We start from the raw sequence: 25,446 nt of genomic DNA, 5'->3' as shown, positions 1-25,446 counted from the left end.
TCTCTTCCCTCCCTCTCTTCCAGTCTTTTTCTCAAAGATCAGAGGTGTGACTGAAGGAGCCCTCAGAACAGAGCTGTCAGATTGAGGTGATGTGCTGTGCTGATTGTGTCCCTCGGGGCTGTGAATGTGCAGACAGATAGGACTGGTACTAGACAGCCAGCCAGACTGGTCCTACACAGACAGACAGACTGGTGCTAGACAGAAAGACAGACTGGTGCTAGACAGACAAACAGACTGGTGCTAGACAGACATACAGACTGGTGCTAGACAGACAGACAAACAGACAGACAGACAGACAGACAGACTGGTGCTAGACAGACAGACAGACAAACAGACTGGTGCTAGACAGACAGACAGACAGACTGGTGCTAGACAGACAGACAGACTGGTTCTAGGTGATAGACAGACAGACAGACTGGTGCTAGACAGACAGACAGACTGGTGCTAGACAGACAGACAGACTGGTGCTAGACAGACAGACAGACAGACAGACTGGTGCTAGACAGATTGGTGCCAGACAGACAGACAGCTCTGCAGACGTCCTGACCCACACTCAACTGGCAGAGCTCCTTCACCACCCCACCTTCCCCTGGCCAGGACGACGACACAACGCCACCATTTCTTTCCTGAGAAGGTCTGTTCGGACGTAATCCTCCAGATCTCGCAAAGCAGACCTGTTTGTCCCGCAGGATGAGAAGAGGCCAGATCCAGATGTGGGACCTGTGTGCACCACAAACAGTGGTGCACACAGATGAAGACAGACTTATGTTGGGAATCAGATGGTTGAGCGGTGAGGGAGTCGGGCTAGTAATCAGAAGGTTGCCGGATCAATTCCCGCCGTGCCAAATGACGTTGTGTCCTTGGGCAAGGCATTTCACCCTTCCTGCCTCGGGGGGGAATGTCCCTGTACTTACAGTAAGTTGCTCTGGATAAGAGCGTCTGCTAAATGACTAAATGTAAATGTTATGTTCCTGATAATGAAGAGTCTCTAATTCAGGGTGGATGAGCGCCCAAGGCTAAACAAATGCGTGTAAATGCTTCGCACAGTAGCCGCTGAGCTGACATGCGCTGTGTTTCCAGAGAGCTCATAGCCACTGAATAAATCATCAAAGTAAATTGAAACACATCAACCTGAGAAACTGCTGAAGAACTGAAACTAACAATGCAGATGAGACTTCCTTCCAACATGGCCGTCCCCCTTTATACAAGGACAACATTCCCCATGAAAACACCTCCAATACTATCAAAACACTGAGCTTCCATTTACCCTTAAAGCACCAGCTATAAGGGACAAAGACTGTCCTCTGACAGCCAAATTAGATCTTAACATCACTGTTTTTCCTGGTGCAGTAGCAACCAGTGAGATCCCTTATTGGCGATCACCCGTGGCGGTATTGATCAAATTACTTGGCGTCCCTCTTTTGTCACCTTAAAGCGGCCGTTAATCCTCTGGTGTCACCTGTGACTGCTGAGCTGGGAGGTTTACTGACACTGAGCCCAGAGGAGGGGCTCTAGTTTGTCCTTATATCTCATAGTTTCATCCACTCCCTCCACTCCCCCCTCCCTCCACTCCCCCATCAGCCCCCTGTGGTCTCCCCTCCCTCAGTCAGATAAACCTAGCAAAGATGGGGAGTCTCTTTGATACATACCCCCCGTCACATGACTTATATCTCTTGGCCAGGAGATCTGACGATAAGTAGGATAGGGGTGACGATATATCTCCTCCAGAACTGCCCTCTACCCCCCTCCAAGCCCTACCTTGCTCCATGTGCTTCTACCATACAGATTTCCTCAGAGGCCCATAACTGTGAGGGTGGGGAGGGTTACGTTGAAAGGAAATTAGGGAAGGTCTGGGTCATCACAAATAGACTCCCAACAGCTCCAACAGCCATCCATCTCCCCTCCTCCCCTTTCCTCTGTCTCTTCCTCCTCATCCCTTCCTTCCCCTCCCTACCTTCTCCCTGCCTTCGCCCCTCCCTCCCTCCCTTCTCCCTGCCTTCACCCCTCCCTCCCTTCCTCCCTCCCCTCTCCCTGTCTTCACCCCTCCCTCCCTCCCTTCCTCCCCTTTCCCTGCATTCACCCCTCCCTCCCTCCCTCCCTTCCTCCCTCCCCTCTCCCTGCCTTCACCCCACCCTCCCTCCCTCCCCTCTCCCTGCCTTCACCCCTCCCTCCCCTCTCCCTGCCTTCACCCCTCCCACCCTTCCTCCCTCCCCTCTCCCTGTCTTTACCCCTCCCTCCCTTCCTCCCTTCCTTCTCCCTGCCTTCGCCCCTCCCTTCCTCCCTCCCCTCTCCCAGCCTTCACCACTCCCTCCCTGGTGTGTCCTGCACAGATCCTGATACGCTGCACCCCCACAGGAATCATATTTACTGCGGCGGTCCGTCTCACAGCGTCAGGCACTGAAGGCCAATTCGGCATTGATTACATACAACCCCGTATCGATCGTGCATAATCATTGGATTTTTTCCTGACTCCCCTCACTCCCAGACTAAGGTCACAGCAGTAAATCCCACCGACGGGGTTCTAATGAACTGATGCTGCAGAAATTAGCAGGGGAGGGGGTTGTACTGAGAAGGGCAGGGACCGTTACCTCTGTTCCAGATTAATATTGATTGTTATAGATAAAAGCTAGACCCAGACAGCATGCTCACGAAAAATGTATTAATTCAATTTTATTTTACCCCCCACCCCCCCGCCACCTTGATGAAAATGGTTTTGATATTTGGATAATGCTTGATCAAAGTTTAAAATGTCTTTAGAACTCTCAGGGTACATGATTGAACAAGATAACAGTAAGAATAAATGATGACATATTGGATCACAGTACTGCTCACTCCTCCAGCCATTCAAGTGCACTCCCCCTACTGTACCATTTATCATCAATACAACATTGATGATTACTTAAGCAATAAGCCCCAAGAGGCCGTGGTTTACGCTGATTTTAGAACAGGTAAGAAAACCCCCCTTACCTGTTCTAAAATCAGCGTAAACCACGGCCTCTTGGGGCTTACATTTACATTTAGTCATTTAGCAGACGCTCTTATCCAGAGCGACTTACAGTAAGTACAGGGACATTCCCCCCGAGGCAAGTAGGGTGAAGTGCCTTGCCCAAGGACACATCGTCATTTTTTTTTTTTTTTTTTTTTTTTTGGCATGGCGGGGAATCGATCCAGCAATTTTCTGATTACTAGCCCGACTCCCTCACCACTCAGCTGTCTGACTCCCTTATTGCTTATTGCTTTTCTAAAACTGTTACTACAAATATTTGATATGGTTTCATCAATAAAAACAATTAGAAACAAAATAGTTTAATAATAAACCGTCATTCTTCTGCTACTACAAAGTATAGTTCCTACATAAATCGTTGCCATGCAACAGCCAGATGGACATCTTTGCCGTCTTTTTCAATTTGAAATATTCGATGCGCAGTAATATGGAATGTTAAAGAATGTTATGAGGACAACCTGTGAGGTTATGCTGGATTTTACAACGGCATGGAACGCGATATAGCCAATCACAATCAAGGATGGGAACAACCAGTTTTAGAAATACAATTATACTATGACCTGGGTGAATACTCGATTCTGATTGGCTGCATGGGGTGTCCATTATCGGGTGATAACGGACACCTACTGCGTCATTGCAGCAAAACTGTCTTTTCACCGTTCTAAACTATTCCGCTGGCAACATTGTATATGAGCCTGTACAAAGTGTCTGAAATAAGTAACCATAACAACAGTGACAGAGTCAAAGCCTCCATTTACAACTTTGAAAGACTTAAACAAGAAGCTAACTTGTAATTTACAACAATGAGTGACTTCAATATTTATTTTAACCTATTTGAAAATGTTACCTTTCTGAATGTAGTGTGTCAGTGTCACGTAACCGCTCAGCTCACATCCCATTCACTATTCACCTCGCTAGTCAGTCTACGTCAGACAGGCTGCAGCCAACTCTCACACACATGGCCGATTATTATTTATTTTTGTATCTAGATTTTATTTGGGGACAATGACATGGCTCAATAGCTGGCTAGTCTTGTGGTTAAACATACTGTCAAATTATAATCACTGTTTGGAGAATATGACAACTTTGGACGTGTGCATCTCACATCCATTTTCTATTCAACTCGCTACACTAGTACTAGTATATGGCCGATACTTTGTTTGTGAAAATCTTGATATTGATTTTGGGACAGAGACATGGCTGGTTAGATAGCTAGTCTTTTTGTCAAACATACTGTAAAATTATATTTACTATTTGTCAACCGTACACAATGTTATTGCATTTGAATCCGGCTAGCATAACGCTAGCTTTCAGGGCTAATAGCTCAGCCAAAGGAAAGCCGGTGTTCGTTCTATGAGGTGAGCGGACTAGAAATATCAGAGTTGGCTAACGTTGAAAAACTTAAGATTTATTTTACAAAACGCATGAAAACATAAATGAATGTTTGTAAAAAATAAAAATAAAAAAGTGATAATGTACACCTCAAAGGGCACTATCCCTTACATAAATTATTGCTAAGTGGGAGATAACAAAGAAAATGCGGAACAGTGAAGGAAAATTCTGGAATATTCAGATCAATAGAAAGAGAAAAGGACCACAAAAATGATTCAATGACATCAAGGGATGACCTGCAAATACAAAAGAGCAAGGCCATTAAGGCTTATGAAAAAGAGACAAGGCAAGGACACTAGTGTGAGAGAGTGCATAGAGGGTGTGTGTGTGTGTGTGTGTGTGTGTGTGTGTAGGGTGGAAGGGTGATAAAAAGGGGGAGTATAAGGAGTTTTAAAAAGGTATGTTGGAGAAGGGAGATACTGGCCCTGAGAGGATAGTCAAGGTTGAAATGTTGTTAGGACGGTGCCACCCATAGGAAATCAGGGGCAAAGAATCAGTAAGGCCGTGTCCGAGACCTCACTACCAGAAATAACTGGAGTGGACATCCGCCATGCTGTAGTTCATTTATAGACATGAGACAACCCTGATAAACAAAGAATAAAGTGAAAAGTTGCATGAAAAATAAAATAATAACTATAACATGCGCCAGGTCCATGAAGGTGACATTGACGTACAATGGAGAGAAAAAAAAAACTAAAAAAACAACAGCCTGACTGGCAAAGGAGCGGAGCAGCTGATTGGACGTAAGCAAACCTGGGTTGAGAAGGCCAGGGGCCTCCATCAGCTCAAAAGCGAGGAGAGAGCAGTATCCCTTTCAAATGGGCCGCACCGGAAAAAGGCCCCAAGGATGGTCCATAATGAGCCCTGCACTGAAGGTCGTTCAGAAGGCGTTGAGCCAAGGTCAGGGAGGAGCAGCTGCTCCACATTAGAATGGAGACAGTGTGTGAAGTCTCTGCCATGTACAATGGTAGCGAGCGTCATTTGTTTGGGTTTAGTAAAAAAAAAAATATATATATATATATATATATATATATTTTCAAGGTAATTTGATAGCCAGGACTAAATAATGTCCTTCCTTGGTTTCAATTAATGAGGACATGGGTTTAGGCCATCGCTAATAGAATGGGCACTTAATGGGGGGTGGAGGGGGTTGAGAGAGTATCAATTATGATTGAAGATGAGTGTGTGACTGAGCTGGAGAAATGTATGTTTGAGTGTGTGTGTGTGTGATTTTTACTGTTGAATTACTGTTTATGCTTCAACATCTGTGCCCCTTAGTGTGTGTGTGTGTGTGTGTGTGTTTATGTGTGCACGAGTATAGGTGTGTGTGTGTGTGTGTGTGTGAGTGGGTGTCAGGGAGCAGTAAAGCCAGGATCTTTGAAGATCAGCAGGTGCCCATTCAGAGGCTGCAGGGATGGTGGGTCAGGCTGAGGTCACTTTCATTAGGACCAGCCCTGGGATTTAATGAGACCTGTATAGCCCTGGCCATCAGACCATGAACACAGGGATACCCTCTCACTTTCCTGCAGCAAGCTCTCTCTCCCCCTCTTTCATCCTCTCTTGCCTCTCATCCTCTCTCACCTGTCCCATCCTTTCTTCCTGTCATCCCCTCATCCTTTCTCTACTGTAACCTTCTCCCCTTTCTCCTCTCTTCCTCTCTATGACTAAGTGCTTCAGATAGTTGAAGTTGGGCCAGAGCGGGGTGAGGTACAATATCATCATTATGAGGAGTGTAAAGCTTGTCAGAAGTCATATATATCACTCCCTTGCATGCCTGGGCACACTAAAGGAGCCTGGGACTGGCCTGCCAAAAAATGGTCTCAGCCCCCACCTAAGGACCTGGAGAGACTGTGTGTGTGTGTGTCAGTGCACACACACACACATATATGCATGAGTATATGCATGAAACCTTTTTGGACTGTGAAGAGGGTGTCCACCTCAAAAGCCCCAATCCCATTTTGGTTAATTAAGGTCAGACCAAACTGGATAATAAACATTTCTCTTTCCGACTCCGGCACAAGGTCTACTGCATTACTCCATCATGCTGCGGCCCCTCCCACTCCTTTCCCAGCCAATCAAATTATCTCGTAGGTAATTAGTGGCTTCCTGGCCCCTGTCAGGGCAGGTGATAATGAGAGTGATGTGATTAGGATGAGGGTTCAGGGTGGACCTGTGTACTCAACAAGGTGAGCAGAGAAAGGGGGAGAGAAAGGGGGAGAGAAAGGGGAGAGAGAGAGAGAGAGAGAGAGAGAGAGAGAGAGAGAGAGAGAGAGAGAGAGAGAGAGAGAGAGAGAAAGAGAGAGAAAGAGAGAGAAAGAGAAAGAGGATGGGAATGGAGAAAAAGCAATTATACAAAAGAGTGAAGGATAATGTCTGATTAGCGAGACAAACTGAGGTTTATATAATATTGAAATGGCATTGAACGTGACAATAAGTGATGGCAATGTGAATGGCGACTATGCCAGCTTTGATTATGAAGCATCAAGAGGTTTGGTAGAATGATAGAGGATTAGAGTTGTGTGTGTTCACACGTATATAATCAAACGTACATAACCTTCAAAATATCCAGACAGAGATAAATCTTTGTGTGGTTACAAAACTGCTCCAGCCCTGTGCATGTGCACCAACAAGCCCTTCAGGGCTATCAAACCCATCTATATTCATACCTGTATATCCATTAGCAGGGATACTGCAAGGCTGTCCATCCATTCAACCGTGAGCAGAACACAATATACATCTGTACACATGCTGAGGGCAGACATGTATGGAGATGGGAACATACGATTTGCCTTGCTTCCCTGCCATGCATACCATATCAGCAGACATAGGTACTTTCTGATGCTCTCTGATTCTAATAAGAGGACTGTAGCTCTGAATAAAAAGGACCCTAAATTAATGCATGCTTCCCTATGACTGAATTTGACCTTACGTGGGACGTGTTGTAAAAGGAATTCCTTAATTTAAGTTTACATATAGTATACATATACAGCCAGGCTCAACTGTATTGGTACCCTTACAGCTCATTGAAATAATGATTCCTTCCTTCTGAAAAGTGATGACATTATTTAAAAGCTATTTGCATCATGTATACTTGCATGCATTTGGTATGTCATAGAATGAAGCAAAGGCGTGAAAAGAGATGGCCTGGGCAGATTAGTTAGTAGCCCTTAGAAATTATAACTAATTGGATTATTGTGATTTTCCCAACCAATTAGTTTATCTAATTAGTATCACACGTCTCCAATTTTGTAATCATTCAGCCTATTAAAATGGAGGAAAGTGGTTACTTTGGCATTTTGTATCCTTGGTGCACCACCCCAACATGGAGCAGAAAGAGCAAAAGAGAGAGTTGTCTGAGGGGATCAGAAAGAAAATAAAAGACCAGCATGGTAAAGCTACAAGACTATCTCAAAGAAGCTTGATGTTTCTGTGATAAGATGTTGCAAATATTATTAAGAACTGTAGCCAACCTCCCTCGGCGTGGCCTCAAAAGAAAAATCGACTCCAGATTGAACAGAAGGATAGTGTGAATGGTAAGAAAGTAACCAAGGAGAACTGCCAAAGAGATTCAAGCTGAACTCCAAGGTGAAGGTAGACCATTCGCTGAATGAACCATCCATCCCTTTTAGAGTGACAAGGAATACGTTCTTGGGACAGATGAGTCAAAACTGAAGCTTTTTGGCAAAGTCACATCAGTTCTATGTTCGCAGACACACACACAAAAAAAAGCTTTCACAGAAAAGAACACTGTAAATACAGTGAAACATGGAGGAGGGCCAGTTATGTTTTCGGGGTGCTTTGCTGTGCCTGGAACAGGGTGTCTTGAATCTGTGCAGGGCACTATTAAATCTTAAGACTATCAAGGCATTCCAGAGCAAAACGTACTGCCCAATGTCAGAAAGCTGTCTCGTTCACAGGCCATAGGTCCTCCAGCAGGACAATGCACCCAGCTAAGAGCATCCAAGCAAGGATAAAAACACAGTTTTGAAGTGGCCTTCTGAGTCCTGATCTGAATCCTATCAAACATCTATGGAAAGAGCTGGAACTTGCAGTCTGGAGAAGACACCCGTCAAACCTGAGCCAGCTGGAGCAGGCTGCTCAGGAACATGAGCACAAGTCAGTGAGAGCTCCAGAATATGTTGGATTGCAGTGATTGCCACTAAATGTTGTGCAACTAAATACTAGGTTGAGGATCCCATAATGTTAGTTTTTGTAATTATTGTTTTACTGTTTACAATGTTATGTTAGAACAGGAAAGTATTATATTAAATATGGAATAAACAATAGTGGATGCCAATAACCTTTGTCACTTTTCAGTTAATTCGGAAGCAATTCTGCGTTCTTAATTTTTTTTTTTTGTGGAGGGGTGCCAACACAAATTTGAACAGGTATGTATATTTCCACTTATACATACAACTTCTGTGTTTGTTTGTGTATGTCTGTGCTAAGCTACACTGTCAGCCCTGGCATCTTGCATGAATGTGAAAGAGGCTAAATGCTTTTGTTTTAATACCACTGCCATATTGCCAAATATTTAGTAACCTTTTGCCTATTTCAGGTTGGACTGGAATAGGCCAATGAATGCAAAGGCTGGGAGATACTGAGGCTAGAATATATATATATATATATATATATATATATATATATATATATATATATATATACTCACATGCCCTTTATACACTATATATATATATATATATATATATATATATATATATATATATATATAGTGTATAAAGGGCATGTGAGTCTGCCTCTGTCTTTTTGACCATCACATGGTTACCCTGGGGTCATTGATACCAGATCACTCAAGAAACAAATACATGAATCACTGAAACAAGTTACTCAAAGAAAATGTCATAACCACATTGTGAAACGGGATGGCGTCCAGTGTCCCTTCCTCCATTGCAGACAGGAGTTGTGGCCACTAGCACTGAGGCGACCCTGGTGCACACTAAACCAAGCTGTTGTCAGGTAGAGAGCAGTCTGAAGGCCTGAGAGGGATAGGTGTTGTCACTACGACCCCGGCACTGTCTAGCTCTTTACCCTGCCAGGAAACAACCCACTCCAGATCGATCCAGCGCCCAATTACACGTCTGGAGAAGGGCGGACATATGTCATTTAGGCTGTTTGCTTTTGCTGCCACGTGGTGTTACTTGTAGTGGAGTGGCAGAGTGGGTTTGATCCTTTAATTTTACAGAGAGTGAGTGTGTATGTGTGTGTGTGTGTGCAAACAAAAGGTTCAATAGGCCTTTATGTGAATACAATATATGCATTGTTGACATGCTGGACTACATCAAAGCTAGCGGCCTGTTCTGTATATTGACAATGGAGTAAAGCATTATGGGCTTTTCCAGCAATTACGTTGAGAGCTTTGTCACTGGACACTGTGAGTATCCACATTCAAGTGCACTAGAAACACATTATATTTGTGGCGCCCAAAGAATGAAGACACTGCTGTGATGAAAGCTTTGAGCCCTCACTGTAAACCCCTTGCATCCAATGTCGTCAGCAAACCTGTGATGGGCGCAAGCAACTTCCTGTTTATTTGTGCTCTGCGTGTCGTGACGTACCTCCACCAGCTTGTTGGCGTGCTCACGGAACACCTGGGCGTACTCCTTCACCTCCTTCTCATTGCCGCTCTTGGCCGCCTCGATGAGCACCAGCAGTGGAACGTTGGTCTCCAGGAAGGAGTCTGAGATGTGGTCCATCACCGCCTTCCTCAGCTGGGGACGGAGGAGAGGGGGGTTAGTGGGACCAAGGTTCATTCACCTTTTCGCTGTTGTGTATTTATACTGACTGTGAGGTGCGTCTGAATGCAAATCCTATGTAGGAGAGCGTTTGACTTTGTGCACTTTCGAAATGGCCGTGGACATATTTTTCAGTCCATAATATGGACTCAAACATTGTAAAAGCTAAACTTTTGACTGTGTACGGATGTATACAACCAATAACACCATAACAATTCCTGCATAGAAGCCTATCAGTATGTGGCAGAGAATGTTAGATTAGTTCCTCAGCAACAGTATGGACCAATGGACATCAAATAGTGTAGTAGTTAGTGTTCACTGTGTGGTACCGGAGCTGCACAGAAAGGGACTGCAAGGCCCTACATAGTGTGATCAGGTCTGCTGAGTTCATCATCGGCAGGAAGCTCCCAGCCCTACAGGACACCTACCACACACGATGCCTCAGGAGAGCTGGCAGGGTCCTAGAGACTGTTACCACCCATCTTTCAGTTGTTTTACCCGGTTGCCTTCTGGCAGGCGATACTGAAGCATTCGGTCTCGCACACGCAGACTGGACAATAGTTTCTTTCCAAGGGCCGCCAGGCTTCTGAATGGACACTGATACACTCTCACCACATTCTCATAAGCCACTTTACACACTGTCACTTTCAGCCACTGGTTGCACTATCAGCAATATTGCAGTAATTTGTTACCCCACTTGTCTTAGTGTTTAGTATAATGTATTGTATATTATTTTGGATATTTAGGAGGTTATTTTATTATATTTTAGCTTATCATAGATGTAATCTAGGTTGTGAGTACTTATATGTTATGCCAGGTTGCTCTGCGTTGTGTTGTCCTAAGAATTTCAGTGCCCAGTCTGACACTGTGTTGTTTTGTGCATCTGACTATAAAGACTCGAACACTGTGTTCATGTGTATGGTCCCCTTATGTGTTGAGCGAGGGAAAGAGAAAGGGACAGAGAGGGAGAGAGAGATAAATAGCTACATAGAAAGGAAACATACATTGAGTCCATGAGGAAAAATTCACAAGCGGCAGTAGGGCCAGAATGGACAGCCGGAGTCATAAAAATGGCCGCCCGAAAGTAGTCATGTTCCCCATGAGGCCTTTTACAAGGGTGTGCTCCATGGCTACTATATTTGTTTATAGAATCATTTTGTGCTAAACTGGCATAGGGCAGGCTCTTTTCTCCGCTCAGTGCTAAATGGACACTGATGGTATTCACAGTCTCAGGATACTCAACAGGGAAACAGACTGGAGGGAATTGTGGTAAAAATGACAATAGACAGGTGCTTCATCTTAGAAAGAAAGCCAGTTATTCTCACAGGACTCTGGAGAGATCTGCTACTGAGGCAGGCAAACACACACAGGCCCATGCAGACACACACAGACACACACACACACACACAAGCCCACACGCACACACCCATGCAGACACACACACGCCCATGCAGACACACGCACACACATGCGCACGTGTTGTAATCTTTTTAGACTGTACCTGTTAAATTTGTCTTCTTGCACAAGTACAAAGAACAACTGCATGGGACTAATTAACTATTTGAAATGAAGCCTTCGGCAGTGGGAATTTGCAGGACTTGAAAGGACATCATTCATAATTAGCTTTAAAGAAAACATTATTGCTGCTATAGTGTTCCTATATGAAACATTTAGAGGGCGGTGGTGGACTGGGAAGGGGTTGGAGCACCAGTGATTGACAAGGGCAGAATACTGCTACGCAGCAATAATTATCAGCGTGTCAAGCAATTAAAAACTTAACTATCAGTGTCCACAGACTTTAATGATAAATTATGGCTTCATGACGTGTCAGTATGGACTACACAACCTGCTTCTTGGAGAACAGTGAGCTACATCAGCAGCTGGCCAACACCCAGGACATAACCCTAATACCCCAAACTACCTTTCCCATATTATTTTTCTGCCTTCCTGGCAATGATGGGAAAGGGGTAAGAAAACAATGGCCATCTCCAGTATTGAAACTGGACATACCTAGAAGTTGGCAGTTGAAAGAAAATTATTGCGTTAAAAAGAGAGAGATGGAAAGAAAGAGACAAAGATAAGGTACTGTATTTCAATCTTAGAGCTGTGTTCAATAGGCAAGGCACCTGGGCATGAAATTCAGAAAAAGAGGAGGGGGTGGAGGGGTGGGGGGCAGCGAGGAGAGTTGATGCAAGGTAATGATCCCTCTCCCACTGTGCCAATCATCTCATCTATCCCTCTTAATGAACCCTGGCTGCTTTGCTTAATAACCTTTAATAAAGACCTGTCTACTAAATAAGACTATTCTATCTGCGTTTCTCTGTGCTCCAAGCCAGAGGAAGTGGCGTCTCAACAGAAGGGTTGTCCACTGAGAACGTAACATGGTGCAACAATGCCTTAACCTCTCCAGATTAAATACTGTACAATCAATCGAAATGGCCTGGAGTGAACTTGTTGACAGTTGGTAGATGAATCAGTTGTAAATGCCTCCATGCTTTAGGGACCGTGTGCCTGCAGAGGGGTTAGGAACTGACGAAGAGACAGCAGACGAGGAGAGGATGACCCTGTTCCTCCATCTCTGCCTGCACCTTCAGCATCCTGGCGCCCACACCCACACATCCAACTTCAATCTTTCAGACCTCTGTCTCCCTCCCTCTTTCTCTCTTTGGACCAGCTCTCCCTCATACATCATGTGGACCTCTTGTGTGACGACAGACTTGTTCAAGAGTATTTTTGACGAAGGGAAGAAGTCGCTTGAAGGGACATACTCAATTGTAATCCATGCAGACAGTTTGAGTCCAGAGCGGGTCGCGTGCTGAAGACAAAGCCTTTTTCACAGACCATAAAGTCCTCCAAAGGTTTGTATTTTCTTCCTCGAGCCCTTCTAGTAACCTTTGAACTGAGCTGATGTCTTTTGGAAACGGTACGACCCAATTGCAGGCAATCCAAGAACTCCACTTCAGTTGAAAACGCTTAATGTCTCCATTGTCGTCAATGGAATCACAGTTTCCGTCAAGTAATCTCACTGCTAAATTGGAAAGAGAAAGGGGTCCAACTTGACAAAGAGCATGTCACAGACTTCTTCCTGTCCGCAAAAACAGGGAGAGGAAAATTGGAAATGGTAAGGACAGGGGGAACGAGTGCTTGAGCGTAAATTGCTTTTGGCGACTTCTCCCCCAAAAGTTTGATGGCTTGTGAACTACCTGTACTTCACACTACCCTCCTCCCTTATCCTCATCCCTCTTTTTCATGTCTTCTCATCTGTGCCATGACTTTGGAGGAATACAGAGGCGCTGCAGTGATGTCTGCGCAGATAAAACGGTAACAGTTGAAAACAATAAAAATTCAAGATCCATATACTTAACGGCTGCTGGGAGATGGATATCGCCACAGTTCACTGATAAAATTGAGTGTTTGTGATCTTCAAAAATGAGATTAGCAGCTTATTTAGCAAATTTGCTTTTTTTAATGAGAAACTGTGAGGTTCTTATTCTTTGGCGAAGAGAAGGAAAGGGCGGGGGAATGAGGGACCTGTTCATACACAAACACAGATGTCAGAAAGAACTGATGTAAGGGATACCTCCTGACAGTCTCTCTCTCTGTTTCATAACATGCCACTGAATATTGTGCCAGCCGGTGCTAGGCATGGTGCATGTAGACTTCACATCTGAGATGGATGCATTTACACAAACACAAAAAAACACTGATGGCTGTGTAGACACACAAACAAGCGCACACGCACACATATCCACAAACACAGGCCGATTCAAATTCACACCCACGATGGAAAAAATGATGAATAAAAGAGGTACCTCTCATAGAGGTAACAAGGATAATCCAATTATGAAAAGGGACGACAAAAATCATTGCAGGGCTTTTAAAAGTAGCATTCCGAGTGGTATTCCCCACGGCACTCCACTGCGCTGCTCTTGTGATTTAGCCCAGATAGCCTGAGGTGTCTTGGGGTCAGTGTCGGAAAGTTTCTTATTAAAATGTCAAGAGCAATCACAGGATAAATGGCCGGGCGGGCCGCGGCTGGGAAAACAGCCTGTGCAAATCAAAATTAAGTAATAGCGTTCATATTTGATATTGGCTGTCTGTGTGAGGATGATAGGTGAGGGACCAAGGGAGAAGAGGAGGAGAGAGAGAGAGAGAGAGAGAGAGAGAGAGAGAGAGAGAGAGAGAGAGAGAGAGAGAGAGAGAGAGAGAGAGAGAGAGAGAGAGAGAGAAAGAGAGAGAAAAAACGAGAGAGAGAGTGGGGTGGGAGATATTGGAGACGTACTGTAAGAGGACTTGTGCTTGAGAAACCATGTGCAGGTACAACCTTGTTGAACCCGGGTGAGAGAAACCAGTGATGCTACAGCTACAGGACCACATACAGCTCCTGAGACGTGGCTGGGGAAACATACGCCTAGCCTAGCCTAGCCTAGCCTTGGTTTTAGGTAGATACTGTGTTGAAGTGGATAACACGAGAAAGAAGAAAGATGGATATGCCTCAGCTCTTTAATGAGTACCTATGTTATGGATGACTTGATCACTCCTCCCTCTGTCCTCCCTCCATCTTTCCATCTTATCTATCCCTCATGGCAGTTCACAGACTGGCAGACTGTTATGGAAGAGCCCTCGCAGGATGTGTGTGCATGTATGTTTGACTGTGAAAGAGATGGCCCGAGAATTAGCATGTTTGTGTGTCAATGTCTTTGTGTTTATGTAGGCTATGGGTGCACCATTACATGTGTGTGTGTGTGTGTGTGTGTGTGTGTGTGTGTGTGTGTGTGTGTGTGTGTGCGTGTGTGTGTGTGTGTGTGTGTGTGTGTGGGGGGGCTCACTGGAGGGCAAACCCTGCTGACAGCACTGCCATCTGTTTGTTTGAAATGCAGTGTCATTTTTCAGTGCAGCTTCTTTCTCATTCAACTTCCTGTTCTGACTGTAAATAAAGATGAAAACATGTATTATCTTCTTCCCGTTCTGTCTTCCTTATCTTGTTAAATGACACAGCAATAGCGCCAACAATGACCTCAAGGACAGTACAGTACTTTTGATGAACATCTTTAATGTATTGTAGCCTATCTAGGCTGATGGCTGAGATTTCTAATTGTTTGTGGAAACAAAGCACAGCATTCAGCTCAGCCCAGCTGTCCCCCCATCCCACCCCTCCCTCCCTCTCCCACACCCCTCGGCACACTACTCCAAACCAATCATCCAACATCTGTAATAATTAACATATCAAGAACAAAATGAGAGGAATGGCTTATTGTGTTCCACTTTTTCCTTCTTTTCTCGTTTGACTTTTGTTTGTTAAATCTGGTTGTTTATGGTGGGAGGCCCCTGAGAGACCTGACATGACGCAGGTGTTTGTTACTGAGAGCAGGGGCCAGGCTAAGGTCTGTCCTAAGCAACGTTGGGAGGTGGAGGCTGCTTTCACAGGACGTCCTCCATTTCTTTCTTAACCCCAATTAGTCCTTTTCATCACAAACGAAGAACAGCTGGGATGCTAAATGTACCTCCTGTACACCCCCCCCCCCTCTCTCTCTTCTCCTCCCGCTCTCTGTTCTTTCTGTCTTATTTGTCTCGTACTGCCTCCCTCCACTTCCCACTCTCGCCATCACTTTCTTTTCTTTTCTTAGGTCCCCCTTCCACCCTCCCTCATACAGTCATTTCTCACTCACATTTTACCTCTCCAGTCTTAAAGGCACTCAGAACCAGTTGGGGCCATCAGAGCAGGGCAGTATGGGAACTCATGATCGTGGGTCTGTCAGAGGGGGCCACTGAACTTCACCTCCCAGAGTTCTCGGCTAAAGAGGCCTGACTAATGCACTGTTGAGCTGTAGATATCAGGATGTGTGTGTGTGTGTAATGTACATGTGTGTGTTGCCATGTGCCATTGTCTCTCTTGACCATGAGTTGGATTAACGAGCCGCCTCAAATTGCCATCAAAACAAAGAATACTGACTGGCCTCCAGAGGCCTCTTGTTTAGGGGATTTAACTGTTGGTGCAACTGCTTGAATGTCTAAATAGAAGTTGGAGTACATGTTCTTTTTCATTGTCTAATTGTTTCACAAGGTTATACACATTTTTTGTATAATATTCATTGATATGTGAAGTACCTTTCAAAAACAGGATCTTGGAGATGGAATTTGCTTACAAAGACCAGTGTAGCCGCTTCTCTCCACCTTGGTCTTCTACTCCCTAACAAAGCTCTGTAGAGTGGCTCACATTCCCCGTCACACAGCAAGGCTACTGGGCTGTAAATAAGATCCAGACCCCCCCCCCCCCCTCCCTCTCCCTCTCTTCCTTTCTTCCTTCCCCGCTACCCCTCGCTCTTCCTCTGTCTCTCTGGAATCAATGGGTCCCTGCTTCCTCATTCCCTGGGCCTGTTAGTCTGTGTGCAGAACACTGTGTCAGACTGCATGGCTGACCTAACCAGTATCCTGGATAAGCTAGCGCAGACTTGGAGGCCTGCGGGCTGGAGGAGGCTCAAAGCTCTGTGTGGCTGGAGACTCACACACCACTTCCTCAGCCACATGGCTGGAGAAGGCACGGAGCAGAACCCGTATAGATAACAATAGGGAGGGGAGGGGGATTTCATTTTCTTGTTGTAGATTTCTTGCTCGTAATGTGAATCACAGTGAGACACCCTTGGTCTGAAAGTCAAGGACATGTTAGCCGGCGTCCAGCCGGCGAACACGGGCGCTCCGCACTTGGGACAGATAATTGCTGTGAAGTCTGGAGACGGCAGGTGTCTGCTTTACGCCACATCACAGCTACTCTCTGGATCCGCTGGAAGCATCACAAGGATTTATTCCCGCACTGATAACTCAATTCTATGTGCCTTGTTTTCTTATTTAATCAATACTGTGGCGGATCAAAAGCTGGCTCCTATTAGTTTTCCCTGTGGCTATAATTTGCAGATGTGGGGTACATATGTTTGGTGACGAGATGGGCGGATCTCATTCAGCTTGCATGACAGCTGCTGCTGGTGACATGAGATGGTAACATTACCGTGCACTTCCTATCCCTGTAGGATGTGGGAAAATATCACTACACATATACTTCCCATATGCTGTATTGTTGCTATATATGCACTTGTACTATCCTTTGTGTACTCTCACACACACGGGAAAGGAGTCACTTCTTTCCCCTGAACAGTTAAGAACCTGTAGCCTGACACTGTTTATGAGTTACACGACATGCATACAAAGTCAGCCAAGTGGGATTACTATTAGAAATATTTTTGACTATATAACATAATAACATAATTATCACTTTTTGAACAGCTCCTTTTGGGAGTCACTCATCTCTGTTGAGGCAGCCCTGAGGTGAGGATGAGTCTGGATTCAATGGACCACTGCTCTGCCCTGAGAGCAACATTGGTCCACATGCCACCAGATACAGAGTGGGGTTTATGCAAGAATTAGAAGTGATGGGAAAATTACAAGGGGGGGGGGTTAAAATGACTGGGGGGGGGGGGGGGTGAGGGGGGCAAGTTAAGCGAGTAAATCAGGACTATTAAACACTTTTAATTTCCTTTAAACCACTTTACTGTGCCATAAAAAGCCGTGAAGTCATGCAATAAACATCTCTACCGCTTTAATACAGCGATAGATAATGAAATAAATGTCTTAAGAGGATTAAAAATGGCTGGCCTTGCAAATCTGTAAACAGCTATCCTCCCTCCTTTTGGTGTATTTGTCTGGGAGGTCATGTGCTGGCTGTCTACCTGACAACCAGCCTGACTACAGTCAGGTACACCTGTGCAGTTGGTCCACAGACCCTTGCAATTGCAAAGGTTACCAGGAAAAGTTGAGCGGAAATGAAAGAGATTGAAAAAGGAAAGGTGGGACTTTGAATAAAAGTGTCTGCTAAATGAATGTAAAAAAATGTGGATGTAATGGAAGGGTGGGCGGAGCAGAGCAGCGTCACGTGGGGATTGGCCTGCCGCAAGGCGCACCTTGGCGGCGGAGGCGGTCTTCTCACGGTGCGGAGGGATCTAAGGGTAATTTATGCCTGAGGCAAACCTCCACCACCCCCCCCCCCCCCACTCCTCCGCCACTGAGAAAACAAGCGAGTGTTGAGGTAGTAATTCTTGACCTGTCTGGGTAACTTTTAGCGCATGTGTGTTTGCACAATCAAGATTTACTGTGGGTGGGGGAAACATTTGATAGAGGGCCTTTCACTCAAACTTGCAATCTAAACCCCCTGTATATCTTGCCATTTGAATATGCCATGTTTTCAGTACTGCTCGCTCAAGCGTTGTAGATGTGCCATATTGTGGGGGATTGCATGAGTGCCTTGTGTGGTTTGCATGCGCAGGAGTGAGAACGCAATAGTGTGTGTATTTGTGTCAGACAGAGTGTAGCACACACGGTTCATATAAAGCTCAGCTACTGAGACCAAGTTCCATGATGCTTCTGTACAAGTACATTTATAATCTGTGTGCTTGTGTCTGCGTGTATATGTGTGTGTACGTGAGTGTGACTGTGTGAGTGTGAGGGGGGAAGGAGGGGGTAGTTCACAGTGACAGCAGACAGTAGGGTTTGAAAGTCACATGATCAACTCTAAAAGGCCATTAGGTGATCCTGACAGCTGAGTGCTGCAGTGCTTCTCTCTGTACAGTCCTCTCTCTTGACAAGGACGATAGAGGTGTCAATCTGTGTGTCTCTACACTTGCACTGAGGGAATGTGAACACACACTTACCGCACGCACACACACACAAACACACATTTGGCAGAGCGTCTCTACCACTGTGGAGCAATGTTGTTTATCTGGGTTAAACACCTATTTGGAAGTCCTGGGTAATGGGATTTGAAATGGCGTTGTCTTATAGTTCAAGCTGAATGTAGATGCAAACAGCTAGGCTCGGTACAACATATTAATAAGCAGATATACATGTTGCTTTGTATAAGGTCTTCGAAAAGTAATTCTCATTTTTTAGAGAAACACATTTATTTTGTACATGCTTTATATAGGCCCACTTCCTTCATTTGTTCATATTGTTTTTCTATTCTAAGATTTGTAAAAAGTAAACCACCGTAGGTAGATAGAGAATACAGCATTTTCTTGAACATTTTGGAAGTGAAAAAGAATCTATTTAACGTTTTGTCTCTGTCACTAAACAGAAGTGGGTTAGGGGCCTCCTAGTTTAGCCACAACTGCACAGAAACATTGCAGTTTGGGAGGTAATATCCCAGCAGCTGATTATGGTGTTAGAAACCAGAGCTCCAGATGGCTGTGATCAATAATACTGAAAGGGAGGAACATTTGGGTTCTTTAGGCCGAATGAGGAGCGAGCTGTGGTGCACATAGACTTCTAACTAACGTTCTCAAAGCACTGCTTTGGGAGCTGTGTCCTAAAATACAAACAATTATTTAAAACAATTTATACAATAAGTGCAAAGAGACTTTTGAGCCATCATGGATGATGGAAGTTTGTTCTCGGAGAGCTGTTTACTTTGTGAGTCTACCTTGAGTAATCAACAGAATCTCAAATGGAGATGTGACCTTGTGGTATGTTTTTTAAGTCTCAGCATTGAAACTTACTGAGGGACTTAATGCACTTGTTGGTTAGTTGTAACTTGTTGGTTAGTTGTAACTGAGTTAAATAGATTATATTATTGTTGTTTGCTTTCCTACAGGTACACTCTTGCACTTTTGAGGTTCATGTTGTTTACTTTGTAACTTGTTTAACTACTTGCTCTTATGTTTCTTCCCATTGGCACTTGGTTACTTATCACAGTGTATGCTCATGTTTTGGCGTCCTGCAATGTTTTTTGTGGCTATCTCGTTGTTTATGATCATTGACCTATGCACTTTTTGTAAAGCTCTCTCTTGGAAGTTGCTTTGGATAAAAGCGTACAAATCGGAATTCATAAGCTCAGACCTAACATGGGGCTTAGGTCTGAGCCAATGACAGGACTCTCTGACTCAGTGCTGCTATAGGTGTTTCAGCATGGCACCTACCTGTCTGCGAAGGTCGCGGGTCTTCTTGGTCATCTTGTCGATGGCGGAGTTCAAAGGGTCACCTTTCTCTTTTCTGCCAGTCTGTGTGATAGGAAAAGAGAAGATAAGGTGTTAGTTTAGCTGAGTTACTCAGGTAGCACTCACAGATGGAACGCATCGACATACACACACTTTACATTGGTAGAACACAAATGCTATGTGTTGTAATGTTTTTTCCCTTCAAATGAAATTGCCAAATTGATGAAAGGCATTTCAAATAGTTCAGGCTTTACCTCCTCTTTACTAAGAGCAGCCCTGAGCAGCACATCTATGGGGCCTTACCACAATAGCAAAGTGCTACAGTAACAACATGAGACTAATAACCAAGCTACAGTATGCGAGACTTCTCAGAAATGAAGAGAAATAAACCAGCTGAAAAAAAGTTCCTCAAGAACAAAAACAAGGCCTTCCAGAGCACTGTGCTAATTGAAAAATGAAGGAACTGGTTTCAACAAACTGCACAGCACGCACTGCAGCGTGCTAAGTAGCTCATGTCAATCTAGCCCCTCTTGTGGAATGTAAGCCCCCCCCGTCGTCTAGTCCCCCCATATTATTCCTGCCTCTGTGCTTATTGCATGTCCCTTCAAGTTGTCTCTGTTTCTGTCAGAATGCTGAAAGAGAGGAAGCTAATGTGGTAACATACTGTTAGCCCCCGTAACTTGGAGGAGAACTGGAAGGCGTGAGGGACAGGTTGCTGTGTTGCTGGGTTAGCTTAGCTGCATCACCCGCTCCAACTCCCCTGGGCCTCTTAGCCAGACAGCCCACAGCTGGCAGTGCTCCCTAAAGGACAGCATCACCCCCCCCCCCCACACACACACACACACACACACACACTTCTGTCTATCTTACTCTCTCACTCTCTCTTTTCAGTGTTCCTGCCGTGGAGTGAAGCAAGAGATGGAGGGGTCAGAGTGATGGTGGTAGGGAGGTCGAGGTACACGTGGTGGGGAGGTCGAGGTACACGTGGTGGGGAGGTCGAGGTACACGTGGTAGGGAGGTCGAGGTACACGTGGTAGGGAGGTCGAGGTACACGTGGTGGGGAGGTCGTGGTACACGTGGTGGGGAGGTCGAGGTACACGTGGTAGGGAGGTCGAGGTACAAGTGGTAGGGAGGTCGAGGTACACGTGGTGGGGAGGTCGAGGTACATGTGGTAGGGAGGTCGAGGTACACGTGGTGGGGAGGTCGAGGTACACGTGGTAGGGAGGTCGAGGTACACGTGGTGGGGAGGTCGAGGTACACGTGGTAGGGAGGTCGTGGTACACATGGTGGGGAGGTCGTGGTACACGTGGTGGGGAGGTCGAGGTACACGTGGTAGGGAGGTCGAGGTACACGTGGTAGGTATAAAAGCCTTTGTAGAGTAGGCAGACACTAGATGAACAGAGAGGAAAACAAGACAGGTGGTCTAGAGCCACAAACTGCAAGTAGTGGATCAGAGCTGTGCACAATTCATCATGGAATGACTGTAGGGTAAAAACTGTACAGTCTACCGAGAAGGCATCAGAACTGAATTGCATTCGAGTCCATGGTGTTGAGATTTCAAAGCGGTCTCTTAATTGCCCGATAACTTGCTGTCGTTTCGGTAGCTGACCCCTTGGAGCGAATAGGGTCCCATATGATGAAAAAAAAATTACCTTTTCATCTCATGCGATTTAGAGGAGCTGCTTTGAATGTAGAATGAATGTGTGTGTTTGTCCAGAAGTGTACATACTGTATGAGTGTGTGTGTGTGTGTGTGTATGTGTGGACGTGTGCATGTGGTTGAGTGGGTGGGCCCTCTGACCACCCTTGATAGAGGGTGATTGAAACGTGGATGTGTCTGGCAAGCCAGGGTAAGTGGGCAAGGGACGGGGGGAACCACCTGTGATGTCTAACGTCCTTGTGACCCACAATCAGCCATGAGGACAGAAGGAGGGCAAAAGGGAGAGGAGGGAGGGAGGGCTGCGTTGACTGCATTTGTGTTGGATAACCAAACTTAAATAGATGTCCATGCAGTACGGTAGTCAAGGGGAGGATTGGGTCTAGGCTAGAGTTGTTCAGATGGGCTGAATCGCCACAGTTGATACATGATACAAGCACGTCCCCCCCCCCTCTTACAATCAATCTACCATGTTAACATCATCATCTTATCAAGGGCAGGCTTGGTGCTCACCACTACTCTGTCAGCGGGGGTCGACACGTCTGGTTTGTCAGGTCATCTACACATGGGCTGTGAGCAGAAGGGATTGTCAAAGTGTAAAACTCCAGTTTAACTAGCTCATCATTACCTGGCTGGGGAAGCCATGACAAACGTGGTCTGGTCTCCTGCACACACGGACACACACACTCACACAGGTCCACGTCAGACAGACTGTCCATTATGAAAAGGCACCCTTCCTGTGGTTCCTGCGAGTGTGTGTCATCAGCCACCTATAAACTAGATTTTTTTTCCCATTAGCCTCGGAACGACCTCCAACCACATGGATGGGCCAGTTCTGTGTTGTAAGAGTGTTAACACTCATCTCCAACGCCCCCGGCTGTCAAGAGACATCAAATATAACGTCTTGAGGGACTTCTTTGTCCGCAGGGTGCAATCCACCGGGCCTAGGTGTTGAACTGAAGGGTAATGTAGTTGAACTGGCCCAGTTTGTGAAAAAGGAACAATGTACATTCCTGTACCAGAAGAAAAAAATAATACAAAAAACACAATCCCAAAATAAAATCAATCACTTTTAAATACCACAAATATTCTTTAACCAATTCAATAATTAAATAAAGACACAAAGTAACACTTTTTAGGTAGTACAGTGAAAGGGGGGTTGCATATCTAGCCAGTGTGTCACCGTGGCAGCTGTTGACAGGACATAGTACTGCCATTTCCCCAGTCTCACACATGCAATGAGTACGCAAGGTATTTAGAGTGACGGCAACCCGCCTTGCTGTCCCTCTGCCTCACAGAGGCCCTGGGCTCCGGGGGGTTGATAAGGGGCTGGACATATGTCTCAATAGAACCTCTGTCCCGTGGGGCCACGGGTGCGTACACACGTGATGGGGATCGGTGGAGCTGAAGTGACGCTGTACCGGGGGCTGTCGTTAAGACGGAGCTCAATCCCTGTTCCGGATGAAACACGGCCTCCATGCCCTTGGCCAAGGCACCCGACTGCATGGGTTTCCATATAGACGTTATGACATTAGGAATGAATTGTTTGTCTTCCGCCCCCGCGGTCAGGCTGTGTGTGTGTGTGTGTGTGTGGTAACAGTAATAAAGCACTGCATATGTTGGCGCGCAGGGCGATGCACCAAACCGAGCAGAGAGGCTCACAAACAGGAGGGATACGCCTGGGCAAGAGGCCCACATTTAACTAGGCAAGCCCAGCCATCACACCAGGCCGGCAGGTGTGTGAGGCTGGTGGGGTGTGTCTGTGTGCGTGTGTGCGTGTGTGTGTGTGTGTGTGTGTGTGTGTGTGTGTGTGTGTGAGATAGAGGTGACGGTAGATTAATCAGTGTTTGCGCTATATACTCTATGCTCCGTCTGAGAGAGCGGATCCTCTTGCACCAGGGGGACGAGGGGAGAAGGTGTCCACCGAGGGCTGACACACACACACACCCACACACACACCCACACACACACACACACCACAGTCTTAACGCCGGACCAGACTACATTAGTCATGGGGCTGCCTGGAGAGCAACATGCTAATGTGTCATTTAAGAGCCAGAGGGAGGGTGCAGGATTAAAGAGGTCTCGCCAAAATGAAAAAGCAGACTGAGTGAGAGGACTTGAGAGGGCAACTCGGATTCAGTACTCTTCTTAAACCGAGAACCACTTCTCAACACACACAGCCTGACATAGAAAAAGGCCCAGGGTCACAAAAACACTTTGCCCTTAACTTTTTACACAATGCCGACTAGTATGAGGTCATCCTAATTCCACTCTGTAGAAACAGCAAAAATCCCATTTTAACATTATTTTATTTAATCAATAATCACATTGGCCTGTATCCCCAAGCTCCCAAATATGTGTTAAGCAGATTGTATTAAGTCTGATTGAGCAGCCTGGATTCTTCAAGGACACAGAAACCCATCACACCCCCACACCTGGACATTTATTGAAAATTAATAGGATAAAATGAGTACCAGGAAATAAATGATGTTCATTTCCTTTGTGGCTCAGAGTTCGAACTCCTCACCTGCAGTCCACCACCCAGCGGGTTTGACATTTCTAATTAAATCCAATCTGTACCCTCATACTATTTCTATATGTATACAAATGATATAGTGTAGCGTCATTGTTTATCGTTATATCTACATTATAAATAAATGATAAACATTGACATTGTATGACTATGTTTAGCTTGTGTTCTGCTCCTCTCTCTTACCAACCGTCTCTGGAGGAGGGGATCCCTCTCTGAATTGCTCCTCCCAAGGTTTCTTCCATTTTTTCTCCTGTTGGGAGTTTTTCTTGGAGTTTTTTCCTTGTCTTACTTGAGGGTTTAGGTTGGTTGAGGGGCAGTTCTATGGGCGTATGTGAAACCCTCTGTGACAGGCTTGCGTGTAAAAAGGGCTATACAAATACATTTGATTTGATTTGATAAATATGAATACATTTTAGAAGGCCATTTATATTGTAGTTATGTCCTTTGCCCCCTCCCCCACATACACGTGCAGGCCTGCAGGAATTAATGTCAGGCTGCTGGTGTTTAAAAGGATTAAAAAAAAGATAAATTAAAACTTATGTACGCATGAATGTCCACCCACTCTGTCAACAGTGGGCCCAGCCAATGAATCATAGGTTAAAGCCTGTTAGAGTGAGGCCCACATGACAGCCGTGTGTGTGTGTGTCTGTTTACTATATGTCTATGTGTTTGTGTTTGTGTGTGTGTGTGTGTGTGTGTGAACCTGTATGCCAATAATTGAGTGAGTGATTTTTGTTAAACTTTAAAACTTTACTTTGTAAAGTCCAAACTACTGATTTGTGTGTGCCCTCATGAATCCCCACACAGTTAAGACATAACAGCACAGTGGGGACACCACCTGTCATAATGTGATGATTTGTGGCACAGCGTATGGCATAATGGAATACACATGTTGGGCTTTGGGGACACATCCCGTTTATGAAATATTACTGTCCATTTCGATCATTCTATTTATTTGTATTTCTTGTTCTGGTTTTAATTCTCTAAAGTCCTAGTGTGAGTGTGTGTGTGTGTGTGTGTGTGTGTGTGTGTGTGTGTGTGTGAGTAAGAGGAAGGGAGGTAGGGAGGGGGGGGGGAGTGAAAGACAAATCTGAAGAGAGCATCAACGCATTCCGCCCCTCCCCT

The 25,446-nt window shown here is 45.4% G+C and overlaps 1 protein-coding gene across 3 annotated transcripts in view; it reads right to left on the bottom strand.

Moving 5' to 3' along the window:
- ctnna2 (catenin (cadherin-associated protein), alpha 2) overlaps nt 1-25,446 on the bottom strand; it is a 285,740-nt gene that overhangs the window by 47,075 nt on the left and 213,219 nt on the right. For all 3 annotated transcript variants that reach the window (XR_014740965.1, XM_084687324.1, XM_084687323.1), the window contains exons 8-9: nt 20,112-20,192; nt 9,973-10,125 (exon numbers count right to left, since the gene is read on the bottom strand). Coding sequence is in view for 2 of the 3 variants with exons in the window: in XM_084687324.1 (XP_084543450.1) it covers nt 9,973-10,125; nt 20,112-20,192 (234 nt within the window). In the remaining variant the exon portion in view is untranslated. The remainder of the gene's footprint in view (nt 1-9,972; nt 10,126-20,111; nt 20,193-25,446) is intronic.

The sequence above is a fragment of the Hypomesus nipponensis genome, chromosome 22 (assembly GCF_054491055.1).
Source record: "Hypomesus nipponensis isolate SF chromosome 22, ASM5449105v1, whole genome shotgun sequence".
NCBI classification, from domain to species: domain Eukaryota; kingdom Metazoa; phylum Chordata; class Actinopteri; order Osmeriformes; family Osmeridae; genus Hypomesus; species Hypomesus nipponensis.
The sequence above is the reverse complement of the archived record's forward strand: the minus strand, read 5'-3'. Positions and strand labels throughout refer to the sequence as shown.